The sequence below is a fragment of the Pristis pectinata genome, chromosome 9 (genome assembly GCF_009764475.1).
Source record: "Pristis pectinata isolate sPriPec2 chromosome 9, sPriPec2.1.pri, whole genome shotgun sequence".
Lineage (NCBI taxonomy): Eukaryota > Metazoa > Chordata > Chondrichthyes > Rhinopristiformes > Pristidae > Pristis > Pristis pectinata.
In genome coordinates this window covers 3,665,989-3,687,041 of record NC_067413.1, presented here as the reverse complement: position 1 = coordinate 3,687,041, position 21,053 = coordinate 3,665,989, and the positions used below count along the sequence as shown (strand labels likewise).

The 21,053-nt window shown below is 48.3% G+C and overlaps 1 protein-coding gene across 8 annotated transcripts in view; it reads left to right on the top strand.

Moving 5' to 3' along the window:
• The window catches only part of LOC127574546 (zinc finger protein 521), a 491,122-nt gene that overhangs the window by 7,056 nt on the left and 463,013 nt on the right, over positions 1-21,053 (top strand). For 6 of the 8 annotated variants that reach the window (XM_052023609.1, XM_052023603.1, XM_052023606.1 and 3 more), the window contains one exon: positions 2,436-2,495. The exons of 1 other annotated variant lie outside the window; for it this stretch is intronic. In XM_052023609.1, the coding sequence (XP_051879569.1) occupies positions 2,436-2,495 (60 nt within the window). The remainder of the gene's footprint in view (positions 1-2,435; positions 2,496-21,053) is intronic. One more of the 8 variants, XM_052023610.1, reaches the window with a different exon arrangement.

Genomic DNA, 21,053 nt, shown 5'->3' with positions numbered 1-21,053 from the left:
GCTGTGTGTTGTCATGAGGTCTGAACCTTACTCCAGTTTAATTAACCAGTTCAGTTTGAAAGGGAAACGTTTTTTTTAAAAAAAAATTGCCACCAACTGAACGAATTGGATGCTTTAGCAAAGATTTCCATTTGATGCTGGGTTTTGAGAACCTTTTCATTCACCTCTCTTTGATATGCAGTATTTCTGTGCCGAGCCGGTGACCACTTCCTAACCAATAGTCTGGCTGGGGAGCCTTCCTCCACAGCTTGTATCAATGCTGCTTTGTAACCGGGGCTGTAGGAAACAGGAATGAGGCTCCATTCTCTGCCACTTAACACTCACCTCCCTGCAGTGTAGGGTCCTCATTTCCCCCCACCATCCCACCTCCCATTACTTCCCAGAACTTCCCTTCCCAAATCCTTGACCTCTTCACCCCCTTGCACACCTCCCTATCGAAGAATGCAGCCAAAATAGATAGCTCATCAGGCACTGGTCACGGTTGATGTGCTGTACCACCTGGTGCTGGGCTTAATAAATAAGAGGGACCAGTTTACCACACTGGACAGATGGTCAAAGACCGGTCTAAACAGCACTGTGCCCTCTAAACCATTCTCGCTGTGCGGAGCGCCAACATAATGTGGGCACATTTTAATGTTTTTTTTTCTCGTGTGTGATTTTGGCTGTGTCCTAAAGCCATAACTCAGTGAGGAAAGAAAAATGATGATTTCTGCTTGTGAATTATTAGCCAGCATCAAGCAGCCACACGCTGTGAACCGGCCCTGAATGATGAGTCTTGAATCTCCAGAGCTGTGGACAGCTGATTGGTGCTTTACACCTGTTCCTTCCAAAATGAAAAATGCCTTTGCATTGCGCTTGACACACCTGCAACAAAAAAGATCTCTTCACCTCCGCCCCCCACTCCCTGCCCTCATTAGACTAAATCTAAGATAACGCAAGGGTTCCAAGAGCAGAGTCACAATCGTGGGTCCAGGAGGGAGAGTCTTGTCTCTGTCACATCTCTCACCTCCGCCTGGCGAGGGTTTCGCCTTGTCGAGCATTGTCATGTTGTCTAAACTGCGGCAGGTATGCTGTGCAGAGCAAGATCCCACAGTCGAAGCCTGTTTTAATGATAACAGCGCACAAAAAAGCTGGAGGAACTCGGTGGGTCAGGCAGCATCTGTGGAAGCAAGTGGACTCAACGGTTCTCAACCCGAAACGTCGACTGTCCATTTCCCTCCACGGATGCTGCCTGACGCACTGAGTTCCTCCAGCAGTTAAGTGTGTTGCTCGAGATTCCAGCATGTGCAGACTCTGGTGTCTCCTGTTTTAATGAGTGATAAATATTGACCTTAGGACACCAGGGAGACCCCTCCCTCCCCCATCCTCCTCACTTGCAATAGAGCCATGGGGATCTGTTGTAGCAGATGGGGAGGGTCCCTCCAGTTTAATGTCACATCCAAAGGGCAGTGCAGCACTCCCTCAGTGCCACATTGGAGCGACAGCTCCCGATCGCCGTGCGTGGGGAGCATGATTATGGCTTGACCCTATGACCTAACTCAAAAGGTGAGGGTGCTGGCAGCAGAGAGATGGTATTGAACAAAACTCTGCACTCCAGCCTCTCCTCATGCTGTGGTATATTTCGGGAGAGGCAAGCTATTGAGGAGTGTACAGGGGTGCATTTAATATGATGCACAACATCCCCTTCCATTCTTTGAATGAGTACATTGAGCAATCTCTCACTGGTGCCAATGTTAGATTTATCCCACAATTAAATACCATAGTGCAGACCTACAAAGTGGTCATCCTGTAGCTAGTGTGATACCCAAACTCTAGTGACCTGTCATAGGATACAGGCCCTTCAGCCCAACCAGTCCCTGCCGACCATGGTGCCCACCCAGCTAGTCCCAATTTCCTGCATTCGGCCCATATCCCTCCAAGCCCCGCCCCTCCATGTACCTATCCAAGTGCTTCTTAAATGATACTGTTGTACCTGCCTCACCCACTTCCTCTGGCAGCTCGTTCCAAATACGGACCACACTCTGGGTGAAAAAGTTGCCCCTCAGGTCCCTTTTAAATCTCTCCTCTCTCACCCTAAACCCATGTCCCCTAGTTTTGGACCCCCCCCCCCCCCTACCCTGGGGAAAAGACTGTCACCGTCCACCTTATCTCTGCCTCTCATAATTTTAAACACTTGTATAAGGTCGCCCCTCATTCTCCTACGTTCCAAGGAGTAAAGACCCAGGCTGGCCAACCTCTCCCTATAACTCGGGCCCTCGAGTCCTGGCAACAACCTTGTCCTTTCTCTGCCCCCCAGCTCCCTCTTACCATTCGGACTGCTAAATACCTGATGTCTCTTTATATAAACAGAAAGTCCTTTGTAAATGGAGCCAGACTGGTAGGTTTTGGTTCTCCTCGTATTAACCTTTTATGTCACCTCTCTTTTTCTTCCACAGTAGAAGAAAATGAGATTGAAGACCTGCAGCCTACTGTGGGACAGACGGGCGCTCAAAGTGGTAATGTCATCAGCTCTAATTCACAATCATTTATCATTGAAATAGATTTGGCGAGATTGTTCGGTTTGCCCGCAGTGGTGATGACGCTTTGGAAAATTTGCTTTTTGTTTCCTGAGACACTGAATGTCACAGCCTTTGATTGACAGATTCATGCAATTATTCCCATAATTTGAAATCTGGGGAGAAATGAGAGATTGTCCAATGAGCCTCCCGTCTCTTGCTAGGAGCAGTTTTTGTTCTATGTTGAATTCTTTCAGTAGGAATATCAGCAGTGAGTAATTACAGAGGGAGAGTGTGTGAGAGTTGTAGCATTCTTTTAGTGGTCTTCTTGAAACCTTCCTTTTGAAAAAGAAAGAGAGTGGTGATAAGCTTCCCGGTTCAACCTCCCCATCTGTCAGTGTTCGTCTATGTGTGTCTGTACCTGAGACTGCGTGAGCTGTAATATCTCACCTATGCTAGTGAAATCTGTTACCGTGTTAAACTGCCTCTAAAATTAACTTGTTACTGAGGCTGCGAGATTATAAAGAGGTCTGTGCAAATTGCATTGTTTTAAGTGCTCTTGGGGCAGAGGAATTTTGGTCTGCAGGGTTAGGGGGAGGAAATTTGTCTTTGATTTAAGGTGGGTGGGCAGAACGGGAGGGTGTGGCTGTGGGGAAAGATGTTTGGCGCAGGGGTGTGGGAGCTTCGTGTCATAAGTCCTGCTGAGGTTTTGAAAGGGGAATTGGATGGGGACCCGGGTGGGGTAGGAGGGTAACTCAGGGTGCTGCAGCTGCTGAATGGGACTGGCTGAGTCACTCCCCAAAGGTAGCACGGATTCAACGGGGCAAATGGCCTCCCTTCAGTGCTGCAGCAGTTCCGTGGTTGTGCGTAGCTGAGCCTTTGACTTCCAAGTGTGCGTGGGGTTGAGTGTGAGAGGTAGTCGATACTCTTGCGTTCGGCATTGGCGACAGCCTACAAGCTACCCCCATGGAACCTTGCAGCATGAGAGGAGGACATTCGGCCCTTTGATCCCCTGCTGGTTGTGAAAGTGGCAGTGATTTCATCCCCTTGCCTCCTCTACATCGGTGAGACCCCGACGTGGATTGGACGACTGCTTCGTTGAGCACCTTCGCTCCGTCCGCTACCGAAGCAAGGGTCTCCCGGTGGCCAGCCACTTCAATTCCACATCCCTCTCCCATACTGACAGGTCTGTCCACGGCCACGATGAGGTCAGACGCAGGTTGGAGGAACAACACCTCATATTCCACCTTGGGAGTCTCCAACCTGACGGCATCAACATCGATTTCTCTAACTCCCAGTAACCCCTCCCCTCTTCTTCCCCTCCCTTTGTCCCCTCCTTCTCCCCACTCTTTGTCTTCCCTCATACCTGTGGCCCCCCTCCCCCTCTTCTCTTTCCCCTTCCCCCACCCTCATGACCTGCCCATCTATTCCCCACCTCCCCCATCCTTTATTCCATGGTCCACTGCCCTCTCCTACCGGATTCCTCCTCCTTCAGCCCTTGGCCTCTTCTACCCATCACCTCTCAGCTTATTACATCTCCTCCCTTCCCCCTCTCACCTGGACTCACCTCTCCCCTGCCAGCTCGTGCTCCTCCTCCTCCCCCCACCCTTTTATTCTGGCTTCTGCCCTCTTCCTTTCCAGTCCTGATGAAGGGTCTCGGCCCGAAACGTCGACTGTTTGTTTCCCTCCATAGATGCTGCCTGACCTGCTGAGTTCCTCCAGCATTTGCTCACAGTGTTGCCCACGTCAAGGGATGTGGGTGTGTTCAGTTTGGCTGACATCTCTCTGAAGTCGTTGGATGTTGCTGCATTGTTGGAGGGGATAATTCTGAAGAGGTATCGGCATGGGCAGGTGCACAGATAGGTCCCGATCACGAGTCCGAAATCTACCCCTCACTCTGTAGCCCACTAAAGGGTACTTGTAGTGGGATCTTGCTGTTCTGCCTGTGTGTGTGCAGTATCTGGTCCTTGAAGGTAATTCATTGGCTATTGCAGAATCACTGGAGACTGCGGATGCTGGAATCTGGAGCTAAAACAAACTGAAGGTCAGGCCCTCAGCAGGTCAGGCAGCATCTGTGGAGGTAGAATGAGTGTCGACGTTTTGTGTCAAGACCCTGAATCAACACTTTGGGGATGGTGACTGTATCTCAATCAGGTTCAAAGTAGTTATGGATAGGTACAAGGATGGTGCAGGAATAAGTGTCTGAATCAGAATTGGAGTATTTATCACTGAGTGATCTGATGTGAAGTCTGTTGTTTTGCAGCAGCAGTACAGTGCAGAGATACAAAAATTACTATAAATTACAAAATAAATAGTGTGGAAAAAGAGGAATAACGAGGTATTGTTCATGGGTTCATGGACCGTTCAGAAATCTGATGGCGGAGGGGAAGAAGCTGTTCCTGAATCATTGAGTGTGGGTCTTAAGGCTCCTGTACCTCCTCCCCGATGGTAGTAACGAGAAGAGGGCGTGTCCCGGGTGGTGAGGGTCCTTAGTGATGGATGCCGCCTTCTTGATGATGTGGACGTAGGCTGATTTTCAGTCCTGAAGCATGGTCTTAACTGGAAACATTAAGATAAGATTTCTGTATTAGTCACATGTACATAGAAACACAAAGTGAAATGCACCTTTTGTGTTGAATGTTCTGGGGGCAGCCCACAAGTGTTGCCACGCTTCTAGCGCCAACATAGCACGCCCACAACTTCCTAACCCGTACGTCTTTGGAATGTGGGAGGAAGCCGGAGCACCCGGAGGAAACCCACGCAGACACGGGGAGAACGTACAAACTCCTTACAGACAGCGACCAGAATTGAACCCGGGTCACTGGCGCTGTAATAGTGTTCTCATCCTCCTGCCTCCACAGCTGCTGCCTGACCTGCTGAGTTCCTCCAGCAGTTTGTTTTTTTTGCTCATTGACTGTTGCAACTTTTTGAGGAATTGAAGGAGCTGTGTATACCTGCTCTTAAATGTTAGATGATGTCACCCATATCCTGGACATCAGCGGATTTCAGTAGTAACTGGGATCACAGTGTGAAAGAAGTAGGTGCGGTGGAACTTTTAAAGTGCATCCAAGAGAACTTTTTTGTACCAGTGTGTAGATAGTCCCACTGGGGTTAGGGCAGTGCTCGACCTAGTATTTAGGGAAGGAATCCAGGCAAGTGGGTGAAATGTCAATTGGCAAGTACTTTGAGGATAAATGACTGTATTTTAATCAGTTTCAAGGTAGTTATGGAAAGGGTTCAGGATAGTACAGAAGCTATGTGTTTGAACTGGGGAAAGGCTGATTTCAATATCATTAGACATTCTTTCTAAAGTAGATAGGGAGCAGCTACTTGTAGGTGAACATGCATTCAGGATTCGGGAGTGTTTTAAAAGTGAAATAAAGAATAAGGGTTCAGGGATAGTGTAAGGGTGAAGAATGTAAAGTCCAGGGAACTCTGAATATTAAGGAATATTGAGGAGACACGAGACCGCAGATGCTGGAATCTGGAGCAACAGACAAAACGCTGGAGGAACTCAGTGGGTCAGGCAGCATCCGTGGAGGGAAATGGACAGTCAACGTTTCGGGTCGAGACCCTTCGTCTGGTCGATGACTCTTCTTCAGTCCAGATTAAGGGTCTCGACTGTACTAAGAGCAAGAACATAGCCAGAGAAGGAGTAGGGCCCATTAGGGATCAAAGGGATAATCTGTGCGTGGACGCGGATGAGATAGTAAATGAATGTTATTCATTAAGTGGAAAGACATTGTAGACTTCATTTGGTGTGGTGAAATTCTAGACCGTGTTAAGGATTTAAAAGGAGGAGGTATTGGAGTGCATAAAGGTGGGTAAATCCCCAGGGTCTAATGAGATGTGTCCCAGGCTGCTATGGGAGGCAAAGGAGGAGATTGCTGGGGCCCTGATGGAGATACTTCACCCATAGCCGGCAGAGATTTAAGTGCCGGACGACAGGAAGGCAGTGAATGTGGTGCCGTTAGCCAAGAAAGGCAGCAGGCGTAAGTCAGGTATTACAGTGCATTGTCTAGTATCGGTGGTAGGGGAATTATTGGGAAAAGTTGTGAGGGACAGGATTAATCTACACTTGTAAAGGTAGGGAAAGATCAGTGATAGCGTGGCTTTGTTCATGGGAGATCCTGCCTGACTAACTTAGTTGAGTTGTTTTGAAGAGGTAACTCAATCTATTGATGAGGGCGGTGTGGTTGATGTGGTCTACGTGGATTTCAGTAAGGCCTTTGACAAGGTCCCTTGTGGAAAGTCCAAAAGGTTAGAGCCTATGGGATCTTGGACAAGTTGACAAATTGGATCCAAAGTTGGAGCAACACACAAAGCACTCAAGGAATTCAGCAGGTCAGGCAGCATCTGTGGAGGGAAATGGACAGTTGACGTTTCGGGTCGGGACTCTTTGGACAGTTCAGATTCGGGTTAAGACCATGCATCAGGACTGAAATCAACCTTCTCCCAGTTCAGGCACCTATTTCTGACCTATCCTTATACCTGGCCATAACTCCTTTGAAACTGATTGAGATACAGTCACCATCCCCGAAGTCCTGATGCAGGGTCTTGACCCAAACCATCGACTGTCCGTTTCCCTCCACAGATGCTGCCTGACCCGCTGAACTCCTCAAGCGCCTTTGTGCGTTGCTCTAGATTCCAGCATCTGCAGTCTCTTGTGTCTCCTCTCTGGATCCAAAGTTGGCTTGGTAATTGGAGACGGGATGGTGGAGGGTTGCCTTTGGGAATGGAAGCTTGTGACCAGTGGTGTACCACAGGGACTGGTGCAGGGACCCTTACTGTGTTATATATATTAATGACTTAGGTGCTAATGTAGGAGATATGATGAATAAGTTTGCAGATGGGATGAACACTGGTGGTGGTGTTGATAGTTTTAGGCTACAGAATGGTATTGATCAGCTGGTAAATTGGGCAGAGCAATGGCAGATGGAATTTAATCCTGATAAGTGTATGGTGATGCATTTTGGGGTGGGTGGGAGTCAAATAAGGGTAGGATATAAATCATGAATGGCAGGGCCCTAGGGAGTATTGAGGAGCAAAGGAATCTTGGTGTACAAAGATCCTTGAAGGTGGCAGCACTGGTTGGGTGGTGAAGAACGGGACATGGGAAATAGGAACAGGGAGATCTTGGTCGAACTTTATAAAACATTGGTTGGACCACAGCTGGAATGTTTGCAGTTCTGGTTGCAACATTATGAGAAGGGCAGAGCAGAGGAGGTTCACCAGGATGCTGCCCGGGATGGGGCGTTTCAGTTACGAGGAGATACTGGTTGGGCTGTGTTTGTTTTCCTTGGAGCAGAGGAGGCAGACGAGTGACCTGATAGAGGTGTCCGAAGTTATAGGTAGGGTAGATAGTAAGACATTTTTTGCCTTTGATTTCTAAAGAGCAGGGAGTGTGGGTTAAAGGTATGGAGCAAGAGGTTCAGAGAGGAACTGAGGGAAAAGTAGAGGGGATTTGAGAGAATTTTTTCACCCAGAGGGTGTTTGGAAACTGGAATGCACTGCCCGAGGGGGTGATGCAGGAAGAGAGACTCACAACATTTAAGAAGTATCTGGGCGAGCCCTTGAATCTCCAAGGCATAGAGGGGAACAGACCAAGTGCTGGAAAATGGGATTAGTGTAGATGGGTACTTGGTGGTCAGTAGAGACATTGTGGGCCAAAGGGCCTGTTTCTGTGCTCCATGACCCTGCTGCCCAGGGCATTAAGAAACATCCCGGGCTTCTTTGGGGCCTGATGGTTAATTTTCCCAGGGCAGCAGTGGCCAATACCAGAGGACATCCATTTAAGGTGAGTGGAGGAAAGTTTAGGGGAGATGTCCCAAGGTAGGTTTTTTTTACACAGAGAGCGGTGGGTGCCTGGAACGTACTGCCAGGGGTGGTGGTGGAGTCAAATGCGATGGGGGTGTTCAAGAAACTCTTGGATAGGCACATGGATGTAACAAAAATGGAGGGTTATGGGCTGTGTAGGAGGGAAGGGTTAGATTGATCGTGGAGGAGGTTTATATCGGTCGGCACAACATCGTGGGCTGAAGGGCCTGTACTGTGCTGTAGTGTCCTATGTTCTCCCCTTCACACAATGGGGAGTGGACATCTGAAACCGGGGCTCCTCTTTCCCCTCCAGAAGCTGTTGAGTCTGGAGTGGTGGGGATGGAGGGAGGACCTCAATTGAAAGTTTCACACTGATGTTGATAAATTTGTTAGATGTATTTGATTCATTGATTGGCAGTGCCAGCGTTTATTGGCCATCCCTGCTTGGCCCTAAGGAGGGACTTGCTGGGCCATTTCAGAGTCATCCATGTTGGTCTGGAGTCACATGGACCAACATACTACAACCATACAAGTTGTTGGTGAGACCACACTTTGAGTACTATGTGCAGTTCTGGCCGCCCAGCTATTGGAAGGTTGTTATTAAGCTGGAGTGGGTACAGAGAAGATTCTGGAGGATGTTACGGGACTGGAGGGCTAGAGTTATAAGGAGAGACTGGATAGGCTGGGACTTTCCTCTCTGGAGCGAAGAAGGCTGAGGGGTGACCTTGGAGGTTTATAAAATCGTGAGAGGTGTAGATAAAGTGGATGGTAACAGTCTTTTTCCCTGGGTATGGGGGGGCGAGGTCTAAAACTAGAGCACATAGGATTAAAGTGAGAGGGGAAAGACTTAAAGGGCATCTGAAGGTCAGCGTTTTCACGCAGAGGGTGGTGGGTACATGGAACGAGCTGCCAGAGGAAGTGGTTGAGGCAGGTACATTAACGACGTTTAAAGCTTTACGTGGGTAAGAAAGGTTTGGAGGGAAATGGACCAAACGTGGGCAAGTGAAACCAGCTCAGGTAGACACGTTGGTCAGCATGGACACGTTGGGCCGAAGGGCCTGTTTCCGTGCTGTATGACTCTATGACTGACGACAGCAGATTCCCTTCCTGAAAGGCATTTGTAAACCAGATGGGATTTTCATGGCCACTGTTACAAACACTAGTTTAATTTCTTTAACGATTATTAACGCAATTTAAATTCAGCTGCCGTGGTGGGATTTGAACTCTTGGTCTCTGCATTTATTAGTCTAGGCCTCTGGATTACCAGGTAATTTAACCAGGGGTAGTGGTGGGAGCAGACAGTTTGGTGGAGTTTGATGCTTTTCGATCGACACATGAATATGAAGGGAATGTGGATGATACACAGGAGGAGGATACTTAGTATGAGTGGGCATCAAGATTGATACAACATAGTGGGCCGAATGGCCTGTCCAGTACTGTACTGTTCTATGTTCTAACCACTGTGCCCCTATTAATGGTTTTGGGAGCCATACTCCCAAAAACAGGCCCTTCAGCCCACCCTGTCTATGCCAGTGTTGTCAAGCACTCATTTACACTCATCTCATTTAGTTTTGGAGATGGATTTAAAGTGGGGACCACCCTTAAATGCAGACACAAGAGACTGCAGATGCTGGAATCTGGTCTGCTGGGGTCCCAGAGCCGGTCGAGCAGCATCTGTGAGGGGAAGGGAATTGTTGATGTTTCAGGTTGAAACCTGATGCAGGGTATCGACCTGAAACGTCGATAGTTCCTCTCCCCCCACACAGATGCTGCTCGACCCGCTGAGTTCCTCCAGCAGACTCTCTGTTGCTCCAGCGTTAAGTGCATCTTTTTTTTCACACTGTCCTTCAAGGGAGGAAATCTCCCGTCCTTGCCCAGTCTGGCCCGTATGTGACTCCAGACCCAGAGCAGAGAGGCACACCCCTAGTTGCCCCATGGGGTACCCTAGCAAACCACTCAGTGGTCAAAAAGGTGTCTTGCTACCAACGCTGAGGGCAGAGAGGGACAGGCATTTCTTCCTGCCTTCTTCAAACGAGGAAGAAAAAGCCAAGGGCTGAATGGCTTCCTGGCATTCCTGCTTTCCCAGTGAGCATCCATGCTATTATAGTCAGAGTAAATCAGCATGGAAACAGGCCCTTCAGCCCGACTGGTCCATGCTGACCAAGGTGCCCATCTAGGTTAGTCCCATTTCCTCATGTTTGGCCCATATCCCTCTAAACCTTGTACCTGTCCAAATGTGTTTTAAATGTTGTAATTGTACCCGCCTCTACCACTTCCTCTGGCAGCTCGTTCCATATACCCACCACCCTCTGCGTGAAGAAGTTGCTCCTCTGGTCCCTTTTAAATCTTGCACCTGTTGCCTTAAACCTATGCCCTCTAGTTCTTGATTCCCTAGCGCTGGGAAGATGTCTGTGCACATTCACCCTATCGATGCCCCTCATGATTTTATACACCTCAATAAGGTCACCCCTCAATCTCCTCCGTTCCAAGGACTAAAGTCCTAGCCTGCCCAACCTCCCCCTGTAACTCAGGCCCTCGAGTCCTGGCAGCATCCTCGTAAATCTCTTCTGCACTCCTTCCAGCTTAATGGTGTCTTTCCTATAGCAGGGCGGCCAAAACTGTACACATGTGAACCAAGCCAGAGCTTGCCTCCCCTGCTGGGAATGGAAGTTTAAAACCGGCCTTGATTAAGGATGTTGCAAACTCTCTCAGGCTGCATGGGTTGGCTATGGGTCCTGACCTTGCAATGTGGTCACTCGAGAGATAACTGGCCAAGCCAAAAAGGAGGAAAAACAGGAAAAATAAATAAAATTCCTAAAGGAAAGGGAGAAAGCACAGCAGGTTTCCTGTTGCAGTGACTTGTCTCACTGCTGCACTGTGATTGCTGAGGAGGCATCTTTTGTTAGCTTCCCACCTTACTACAGCTGTTTATAGAGCCAAGTTGGCTGCCAGAACGTCAGATGAGTTAACCACAGCCCCAAGGGGATCCACCCACCACATCGAGATGGACACTCCGTTTTCCCTGGGACTTCCAGAAGGATTCCTGCCTACGCAAGAATTATCTCTTGTCCACACTCCGTCCCACTGTTAGCCAAGGTCCCCGTGAGCAGGGAGACTCTGCAAGTGGACGGACTGCCATTTGCAAGTCCCTCAAAGCGGGAAGGAAGTGGGACAAAACTTTTTTTTTGTAAGTGGTGTACGAATTCTGTGGAAATTAGTTAAGATATCTTAGTCACATGTACATCAAAACAGTGAAATGCATCTTTTTGCTTAGAGCGTGCTGGGGGCAGCCCGCAAGTGTTGTTACGCTTCCGGCGCCAACATAGCATGCCCACAACTTCCTAACCCGTACGTCTTTGGAATGTGGGAGGAAACCAGAGCACCCGGAGGAAACCCACGCAGACACGGGGAGAACGTACAAACTCCTTACAGACAGCGGCTGGAACTGAACCCGGGTCGCTGGCGCTGTAACAGTGTTATGCTAACCGCTGCTAAAGAAATCTCAATCTTTTTTGTTAAAGGATTTTAAATTTCCAATTCCCTTCTCGCCGTCCTCCCTTGATCTTGCATGGTGAGGGAAGGATCATTGACTCACTGAAACTATGGCAGGAAAGGAGGCCATTTGGTCCATCATGTCCATTCCAGACCCTCAGTGTTAATGTAAAATTATTTGTTTCTCAGCTGAGGCCAGGTTTGGTTCTCTCCAGTTACTCTACACATCTTTCTCTGTGCATTCTGGAGACTGGAGCTGTGCACTGTCATCTAAACGAGGTTAACCGAAGTTTCTCTGCTTTTGAAAACTCTTTTTTATATGTCGTGCTTTGTATTGTTGTCAGTTTAATTGGTAAATTGGTTTATTACAGCCACATGTACCAAGGTACAATGAAAAACTTGTCTTGCTTACTGTTCACACAGATCAATTCATTACAACAGTGCATTGAGGTAGTACAAGGGAAAAGCAATAACAGAATGCAGAATAAAGTGTTGCAGTTACAGAGAGAGTGCAATGCAGGAAGACAATAAGGTGCAAGGCTATGACGAGGTAGACTGAGGTTAAGAGTCCATCTTATCATACTAGGGGGACTGTTCAATAGTCTTATAACAGCGGGATAGAAGCTGTCCTTGAGCCTGGTGGTACGTGCTTTCAGGCTTTTGTATCTTCTGCCCGATGGGAGAGTGGTGAACCATTAAGTTTGGCCGTCATTGTAAAATCCTTATGTCACACTGCGTTTGGAAGGTAGATCATGTCAGATGTTCAAGTTTGATTGTTGACGCAAAAAAAATTCTCATCCTTGTTTTCAAAGCCTCTGTGTCCACTTCTGTTCCATTCTCTGTAACCACAGGAGGAGGACATTTAGTATAAATGGGCATCAAGATGGGCACAACATCATGGGCCGAATGGCCTGCCTAATGCTGTCACGGCCGGCAGCGCCGTCTCCACCGATCAGGGAGCGGCGAGAGGGGGAGGGGAGCACGAAGATGAGGGCTGGAGAAAGAGTAGCTTCCATTTATATAACGCCTTCCAGGATATCCCACGGTGGATTACAGACACAAACGTACTTCTGAGGTGTAGTCACTGTTGTAATGGGAGAAAAATAGCAGCCAATTAATACACAGCAAGATCCCAGAACATGTAAGAAATGTGTTAATGGTGTTGTGAGAGAGAAACGTTGATTGGATTCAAGGCTTGCTCCTCAGACAAAGACTCTGTGGTTCTTTGAGTGTGGAGGGGGAAGGAGTGTGTGTGTGAATGCATGTGCAGGTAGGTGTGCGTGTGTGCGATTCAAAGACAGGAAACGTGTTTCTGGTTGTGTGTGGGTGGGAGAGAGAGTGACTGGGTTTGTGTTTGAGAGAGATGGGAAGTGTGTATGTATGTGCAAGACAGAGAGGAGAGAGAGAGAGAGCTCACACAATCTACAGGAGCAGCATTTCCATCACCAGACACTCTCCACTGATGTGATTGTGACTTTGATTAAATTCTTCCTTGACCTCCCCCGCTCCATACCCCGCTGCACCGTTTGCAAAGTTCGTCTGTTCTGGTATCACCCACATATTGAATAAGTCATGGCAATGCTGTTAAGTTATTGGCTATTAGTTTTTCTTCATTGCCAGAGATAAATTATATGATGTTGCAGTGTTGAAGGGGCCAATCGGACGACAGCGGAAGGGTACAAGGGGGGAGAGACTCACGGATTGGCTGCAAGGGAGAACAACCGAGCTAGTCCCCCACCCCTGACCTTTCTCCACAGCCCCTCAAACCTTTTCCTTTCCAGACGGAGGCTGAGGGGTGATCTGCTGGAGGTGTATAAAATGATGAGGGGCATAGATAGGGTGGACAGGCGATATCTTTTTCCCATGATTGAGCGATCCAATACCAGAGGGCATGCATTTAAGGTGAGAGGGGGTAGGTTCAGAACAGACATGAGGGGTAAGTTTTTTTACTGAGAGAGTGGTGGATGCTTGAAATGCGTTGCCTGATAGGGTGGTGGAGGCAAATTCATTGGGGGCTTTTAAGAGGGGTTTGGATGGGCACATGAATGAGAGGAAAATGGAGGGACATGGGTAAGAGGGAATAGCAGTGCCGGCACAACATTGTGGGCCGAAGGGCCTGTTCTGTGCTATACTGTCCTATCACATCTCCTTATCCAACTCCCCTTTGAACACTACAGTGGAATTTGCCTCCACTAGTGTACCCCACAATCCAGTGGCTCACCCTGAAAAATTATTTTTTATTGTTACTGTTTATGGTTCTTTTGCCAATCACCTGTCTTGGTTTTTGACCCTCCACCACTGGCTACAGTTTCCCTCTGTCTATACCGTTGATGTTCAATCACTCCAACAGATCTCCTTCCGCCTCACCAAGGGTACACAAAAGTTGTTGCCGGGACTGGGGGGCCTGGAGTTTCAGCAGAGATTGGGTAGGCTGCTTTTTTTTTCCCTGGAGTGTAGGAGGTCGAGGGGTGACCTTATGAAAGTTCATAAAATCATGAGGGGCATTGATAAGGTGGATGGCCACAGTCTTTTACCCAGGACAGGGGAATCTAAAACTAGAGGGTATAGGTTTAAGTTGAGAGGGGAAAGATTTAAAGGGGACCTGAGGACAACTGTTTCACACAGAGGGTGGTGGGTGTGTGGAACGAGCTGCCAGAGGAAGTGGTAGAGGTGGGTACAATTACAGTGTTTGAAAGATATTTGGATAGGGACGTGGATAGGAAAGGTTTAGAGGGATATGGGCCAAATGCAGGCAAATGGGACCAGCTCAGGAAGGCACCTTGGTCAGCATGGACGAGTTGGGCCGAAGGGCCTGTTTCTGTGTTGTATGACTCTTTCACTCCAGTCTTTCCAAGTAACTCATCTCCAGAAAGCTTCTAACAAATCTTGTCTCCAGAACCTCTGCATCTTCACTCAGTGTGGTTCCCAAATATTCAGGCAGCATTCTGGTTGTGCAAGAATGGGACTGATGCCGGGAGCTAGCATTGGATCTGTGGGTTGAAAGGCCTCCTGCTTTGTCTCGTGATTCCAAGAGCAATCCATTTCGATCCACTTCCTTTGCCCGATGTTCCACTGTGGGAACTCTGTATCCCAGAGAACTGAGGCTGCTGGGTCCTTGGGTGGATAAACATTGACATGGGCTTTGGATGTTGGAAGAATTGAGTGATTTAGGGATTGGCTGTGATTGTATCAAATGGCAGAGCAAGTTCACGGGATGAATCCCAGCCTCCACTCTCTATGGATGTCGATCTTGACCAATGTAGCAGTGTGAAACACTCCGAGAACACTCGTAATTTTTTCAAACTCCTTTTAATTGGAGGACCTTACAACAGCGCAGTGGCTTAGCCAGCAGGGCAGCTGCCTCGCGGTGCTAAAGATCTTGGGTGCTGTCTGTGTGGAGTTTTCTCGTTCTCCCTGTGACCTCCTGGGTTTCCCCTGGGTCCTCCAGATTCCTCCCACATCCCGAAGGTTAAGGTTCAAGTTCAAGTTTATTGTCATAAGCATACATTAGCAGGGTATAAGTACCATGTAAGTTAGCAGCACAGTATGTTACAAACATGACAAACGTAATATAGGCTTAAATTAACATTATACATAACTTATACGACAAAGTAAACAAAAACATAATGACATTAGTGCAAGTTGAGAGCACAAGAAAGAAGTGCAGTCTGGGGTAGTGTTTGAGCTTTTCAGGTGGGTTCAAGATCCTGACGGCAGTGGGGAAGAAGCTGTTGTTGAACCTTGAGGTGTGGGTCTTCAGGGTCCTGTACCTCCTGCCTGATGGCAGCACCGAGAAGAGGGCACGGCCCGGATGGCGGGGGTCCCTGATGATAGGATGTCACCTTCCTGAGACGTCACCTCTTGTAGACGTCCTCGGTGGGGGGAGCTGTACCCGTGATGGAGCTGGCTGAGTCCCACTGCTCTCTGCAGCCTCTTGCGTTGCTGTGCATTGGAGCTTCCACACCAGGCTGTGACACGACCAGTCAGAATGCTTCCCGCTGTACGTTTGTAGAAGTTTCTCAGTCTTCAGTGACATGCAGAATCTCCTCAAACCTCTATGAAAGTAGAGACACTGGCACCCCTTCTTCATGGCTGCATCTATGTGCTGGGCCCAGGATAGATCCTCCGAGATGTTGACACCCAGGAACTTGAAGCTGCTCACCCTTTCCATCACAGACTGGTGCGTGTTTGTCTGACTTCCTCTTCCTAAGGACCACAATCAGTTCCCTGGTTCTGCTGACTTTGAGTGTGAGGTTGTTGTGACACCACTCAACCAGCTGACCCATCTCACTCCTGTATGCCTCCTCATCGCCACCCGTGATTCTGCTAACAGCAGCGTGTGAAGGTTGGTAGGTTAATTAGCTGCTGTAATTGCCCCCAGTGTGTAAGGAAGTGCAGAATCTGAGGACAGTTGATGGGAATGTGGGGAGAATAACAGGATGAGTACAGTATACGTGGGTGGTTGATGCTGGGTGTAGACGGTGCGCCAAGGTCCCTGTTTCTGTGCTGTTTGACACTCTGAAAAGAAACCTGTTTCTCTGGTTGACCAGCTGGAAGTACTTAAAGGTCCTTTTTAATTATTGAGACTACTTCAATACACTCAACCAAGCACTTACGTTTAGAGATTAAGAAAATATTGTTAGGGAGTACTAAGGGTGTGTGTGACATTACTCATTGCCAGTGGAAAAAGTGCAAAAATATAAATGGATTCCTTTTAAACGTTGAAAATGCATGGGAAGTGTCGACACGTGTAGTAGTGCAGAAACACGCTGTCTGAGTGGTGGAAGCAGAATTAGTGGGAATGTTCTTAATGCATGAACGCTTGCAGAGCTCTGGGATATGGGATCAATGGGAAGGCTCTTTCAAAGGGCTGGCACAGGGCAAGATGACCTGAATGGCCCTCCACCCCATCCTGTGTGATTCTGTGATGTTTATCTTCACCCTATGAGGTTGACTTGTGATGATACTCCCAGCAATGGGTTCCCACCCGTGTGTGATCATGGACACACCTTGGGATGTCACACAAGAAAACAGGAGCAGGAGTAGGCCACTTGGCCCCTCTAGCCTGCCCTGGCATTCAATATGATCATGGCTGATCAAGCCTCAACTCCTCTTCTGTGTCAGATCCCCATCGTCCTCAAGCCCTCAACTTTTGGGAAAAAAAATTACCTACACTTCTAATGATCCAGTCTCCATGACCCTCTGCAGTGGAGAATTTCAGAGATCCACTGGAATACACTTCTATACACCTTGGTTTTAAATGACTGCTACCTTTATCTTTAAACTAGTTCGTCTTGTTCGAGATTTTCCCACTAATGAAAACATCCCAACGTTTACCTGTCATGATCCCTTAGAGTCTTATATATTTCAATAAGAGTACCTTTTGTTCTTCTAACTCCAAAGAATACCAAACCAACCTGTCTAAGCCTCTCTTGACAGGATAATAATCTCATCTCTGAAATTAACCTGCTGATTCTCTTCTGGACTGTCTTTAATTCTGCAATACCTTTTACATAACAGAACCAAAATTGTGCTCAGTACTCTGAGTATGTCCTAACCAACACCCCATGCCAATGTAACAAAACTTTCCACGGAGACACAAGAGAGACTTGGGCCCTGGGGAGTGTTGTAGAACAGAGATACCTAGGGGTGCAAGTACATGGTTCCTTGAAAGTGGTGTCACAGGTAGGCAGGGTGGTGAAGAAGGCATTTGGCACGCTGGCCTTCATCAGTCAGAGCACTGAGTATAGAAGTTGGGATGTGATGTTGCAGTTGTACACGATGTTGGTGAGGCTGCACTTGGAGTATTGTGTTCAGTTTTGGTCACCCTGCTATAGGAAAGATGCCATTAAGCTGGAAAGAGTGCAGAGGAGACTTACAATGTTGTTGTCAAAACTCGAGGACCTGAGTTATAGGGAGAGGTTGGGCAGGCTAGGACTTTATTCCTTGGGGCGTAGGAGGTCTTATAGAGGTTTATAACTTCATGAGGGCCACAGGTAAAGTGGATGATCAGTCTTTTTCCCAGTGTAGGGGAGTCTAAAACTAGAGGGCATAGGTTGAAGGTGAGAGGAGAAAGGTTTAAAGGGGACGTGAGGGGTAAGTTTTCCCATGCAGGGGCTGGTGGGTATATGGAACAAGCTGCCAGAGGAAGTGGTAGAGACGGGTACAATTACGATGTTTAAAAGACATTTGGACAGGGACATGGATAGGAAAGGTCTGGATGGATATGGGCCAAATGTAGGCATTTGGGAATAGCTCAGGAAAGCACTTTGGTCAGGATGAGTTGGGCTGAGTGGCCTGTTTCTGTGCTGTATGACTCTTTCACTCCAATCTTTCCACGTAACTAAAGTCCTTCATCCCCGGAAACATTCTAACAAATCTTGTCTCCAGAACCTCTGCATCTTTGCTCAGTGTGGTTCCCAGATGTTCGGGCAACATTCTGGCTGTGTGAGGGTGCGGTGAATGGGACTGACGCTGGGAGCTAGCATGGAATCTGTGGGTTGAAAGGCCTCCTGTTTTGTCTCGTGATTCCAAGAGCAATCCATTTCGATCCACTTCCTTTGCCCGATGTTCCACTGTGGGAATTCTGTATCCCAGAGAACTGGGGCTACTGGGTCCTTGGGTGGATAAACATTGACATGGGCTTTGGATGTTGGGAGAATTGGGCAATTTAGGGATTGGCTGTGGTTGTATTAAGTGGCAGAGCAAGTTCAAGGGATGAATCCCAGCCTCCACTCTCTATGGATGTCGATCTTGGCCAATGTACCAGAGTGAAACACTCTGAGAACACTGGTGATTTTTTTCCAACTCTTTTTAATTGGAGGATGTTACAACGCACAGTGGCTCAGCTAGTAGGGCAGCAGCTTCGCAGTGCTAAAGATCTTGGGTGCTGTCTGTGTGGAATTTGCACGCTTTCCCAGTGACCGCGTGGGCTTCCCCCGAGTGCTCTGGTTTCCTTCCACATTCCAAAGTCACGCTGTCCCCAAGATAATGGTGCTGAGATAGAAGGTTGGTCATGATGTTAGAGAAGACCCAATGGGCAGAATGGCCATCTCCTGCTCCTACTTCTCATGTTATAACATTCCCGCAAAGTGCATTGGGATTTCTTGCCTTGTTAAAGGCGCTACGTAGATGCAAGTTATGCTAAATTTAAATACACGTTATGGTATCAGTAATTAGTGTGATGAATTTATTTCTTCTGTAGAGCTACAAATGGAAAAATGTTACTGTTGTAATCTTTAACAAAACCTACCAGGGGCTCTGTTAATGGAGTTTAAAAATTAGATTCAGAAAGCAAACCAAGCCAATAATTAGTAAAGTTGCAACTATTTTCATTGATATTAATTTCAGGCTTAGCAATGCAAATGTTGTGATAACATTTGGGTTGCGGAGCTACTGGAGGTTTTTCTTTGCTCACTGGGGTGTACACTGCCTAAGTTCATTAAAAGCGATGTTCTTGAAGTTTTTTGACGGATATCAAAGGAGAAAGAATCGCAACAAGTCCGTTCTGTGCTGCTGCTGCTGTCTCGGTGAGGTAGAAGAGAAATGACCCTGTCCATACCTCTCCCACCCCACCGTTACTTGGAAATCATTGCCCTTCCCCTGTTTCCCCAGCCCTCCCCTCCCCTCCTTTTCTCATGTTCTTCTCTCTTCCCTCAGTACAACACCCACCCATCCCTTTCCATCCCCATTGTCCTGACCCTCCCCTTCTCCCATTTCCCTGTCTTTCCCCTTCCCCATTGTCCTGTACCATTCCTCCCTCCCCCTCAGCCCCTCCCCTCCATTCTGCCTACCCTTTCTCCAATCCTGCTCCCAATGGAGGGAGGGATGAGGAAACTGCAGACGCTGGAATCTGGAGCAAAAAAGGTGCTGGAAGAACTCAGCGGGTCAGGCAGCATCTGTGCAGGCGGAGAGATGGCCGATGTTTTGGATCCAGACTCTGCGTTGGGACCAGGAGTGTAGAGGGGAGATGGCGAGTAGGGAGGGAGGGAGGAGGCAGGGGCTGGGAGGTGATAGGTGGATCCAGACATGTGGGTGACGGGCACATGGAGCCAGGTGGGGGAGGGAGGTGAATCTCGGTAATGGGGATGAGGGGAGGGGTAGAAATGGGAAAGGTGAACACAGGGAGAACGAAGCTGGCGGGGGGGGGGGGGGGGAACCAGTAGGACAGGGAAAGGAACACTGGGGGAGCAGGTTACCGGAAGTTGGAGAATTCAATGTTCATGCCGTCGGGTTGTAGACTCCCCAGGGGGAATATGAGGGGCTGTTCCTCTAGTTTGCATTTGGCCTCACCCTGGCAGTGGAGGAGGCCGAGGACAGACAGGGTGGAGTGGGGATGGGGAGGGGAGTTGAAATGACAGGCAACCGGAAACTCAAGATGGACATTGTGGACAGAGTGCAAATTCTCTGAAAGTGGTCACTTAGTCTACGTTTGGTCTTGCCAGTCTAAAGGAGGCCACCTCAAGAGCACCGGCAGCTGCTCTACAGTAGATGAGGTTGAAATCCGCCCAATATTTTTTTTTCTTTGTTACCAGCCTCCTTGCCTCTTAAACTCTCCCCTCCTACTCCCCCACCTGAATCCATCCGCCCATCATCTCTCTCCTCACCGGTTCCATCTATCACCTGCCACCACCTAGCCTCTGCCTATCTGTTTTGGGCCCCATATCTAAGGTAGGATGTGCTGGTGTTGGAGAGGATCCAGAGAAGGTTTATGAGAATGATCCTGAGGATGAAAGGGTTAACATATGAGGAGCATTTGATGGCTCTGGGCCTGTACTCACTGGAGTTTAGAAGGATTGGGGGGGGGATCTCATTGAAACCTACTGAATATTGAAGCCTGGACGTGGAGAGGATGTTTCCAGTAGTGGGAGAGTCTGGGACTAGAGGGCACAGCCTCAGAATAGAAGGATGTCTCTTTAGAACAGAGATGAGGAACTTATTTAGCCAGAGGGCGGTGAATCTGTGGAATTTGTTGCCACAGACGGCTGTGGAGGCCAAGTCATTGGGTATATTTAAAGCGGAGGTTGACAGGTTCTTGATTAGTAAGGGTGTCAAAGGTCACGGAGAAGGCAGGAGAATGGGGTTGAGAGGGATAAATAAATCAGCCATGACGGAATGGCGGAGCAGACTCGATGGGTCGAATGGCCTAATTCTGCTTGTACATCTTATGGTCTCACCCATCCCTCTCACCTCTTTATACTGGCTAGCTCTCCTCTACCCTCCCAGTCCTGATGTAGGGCATTAACCCGA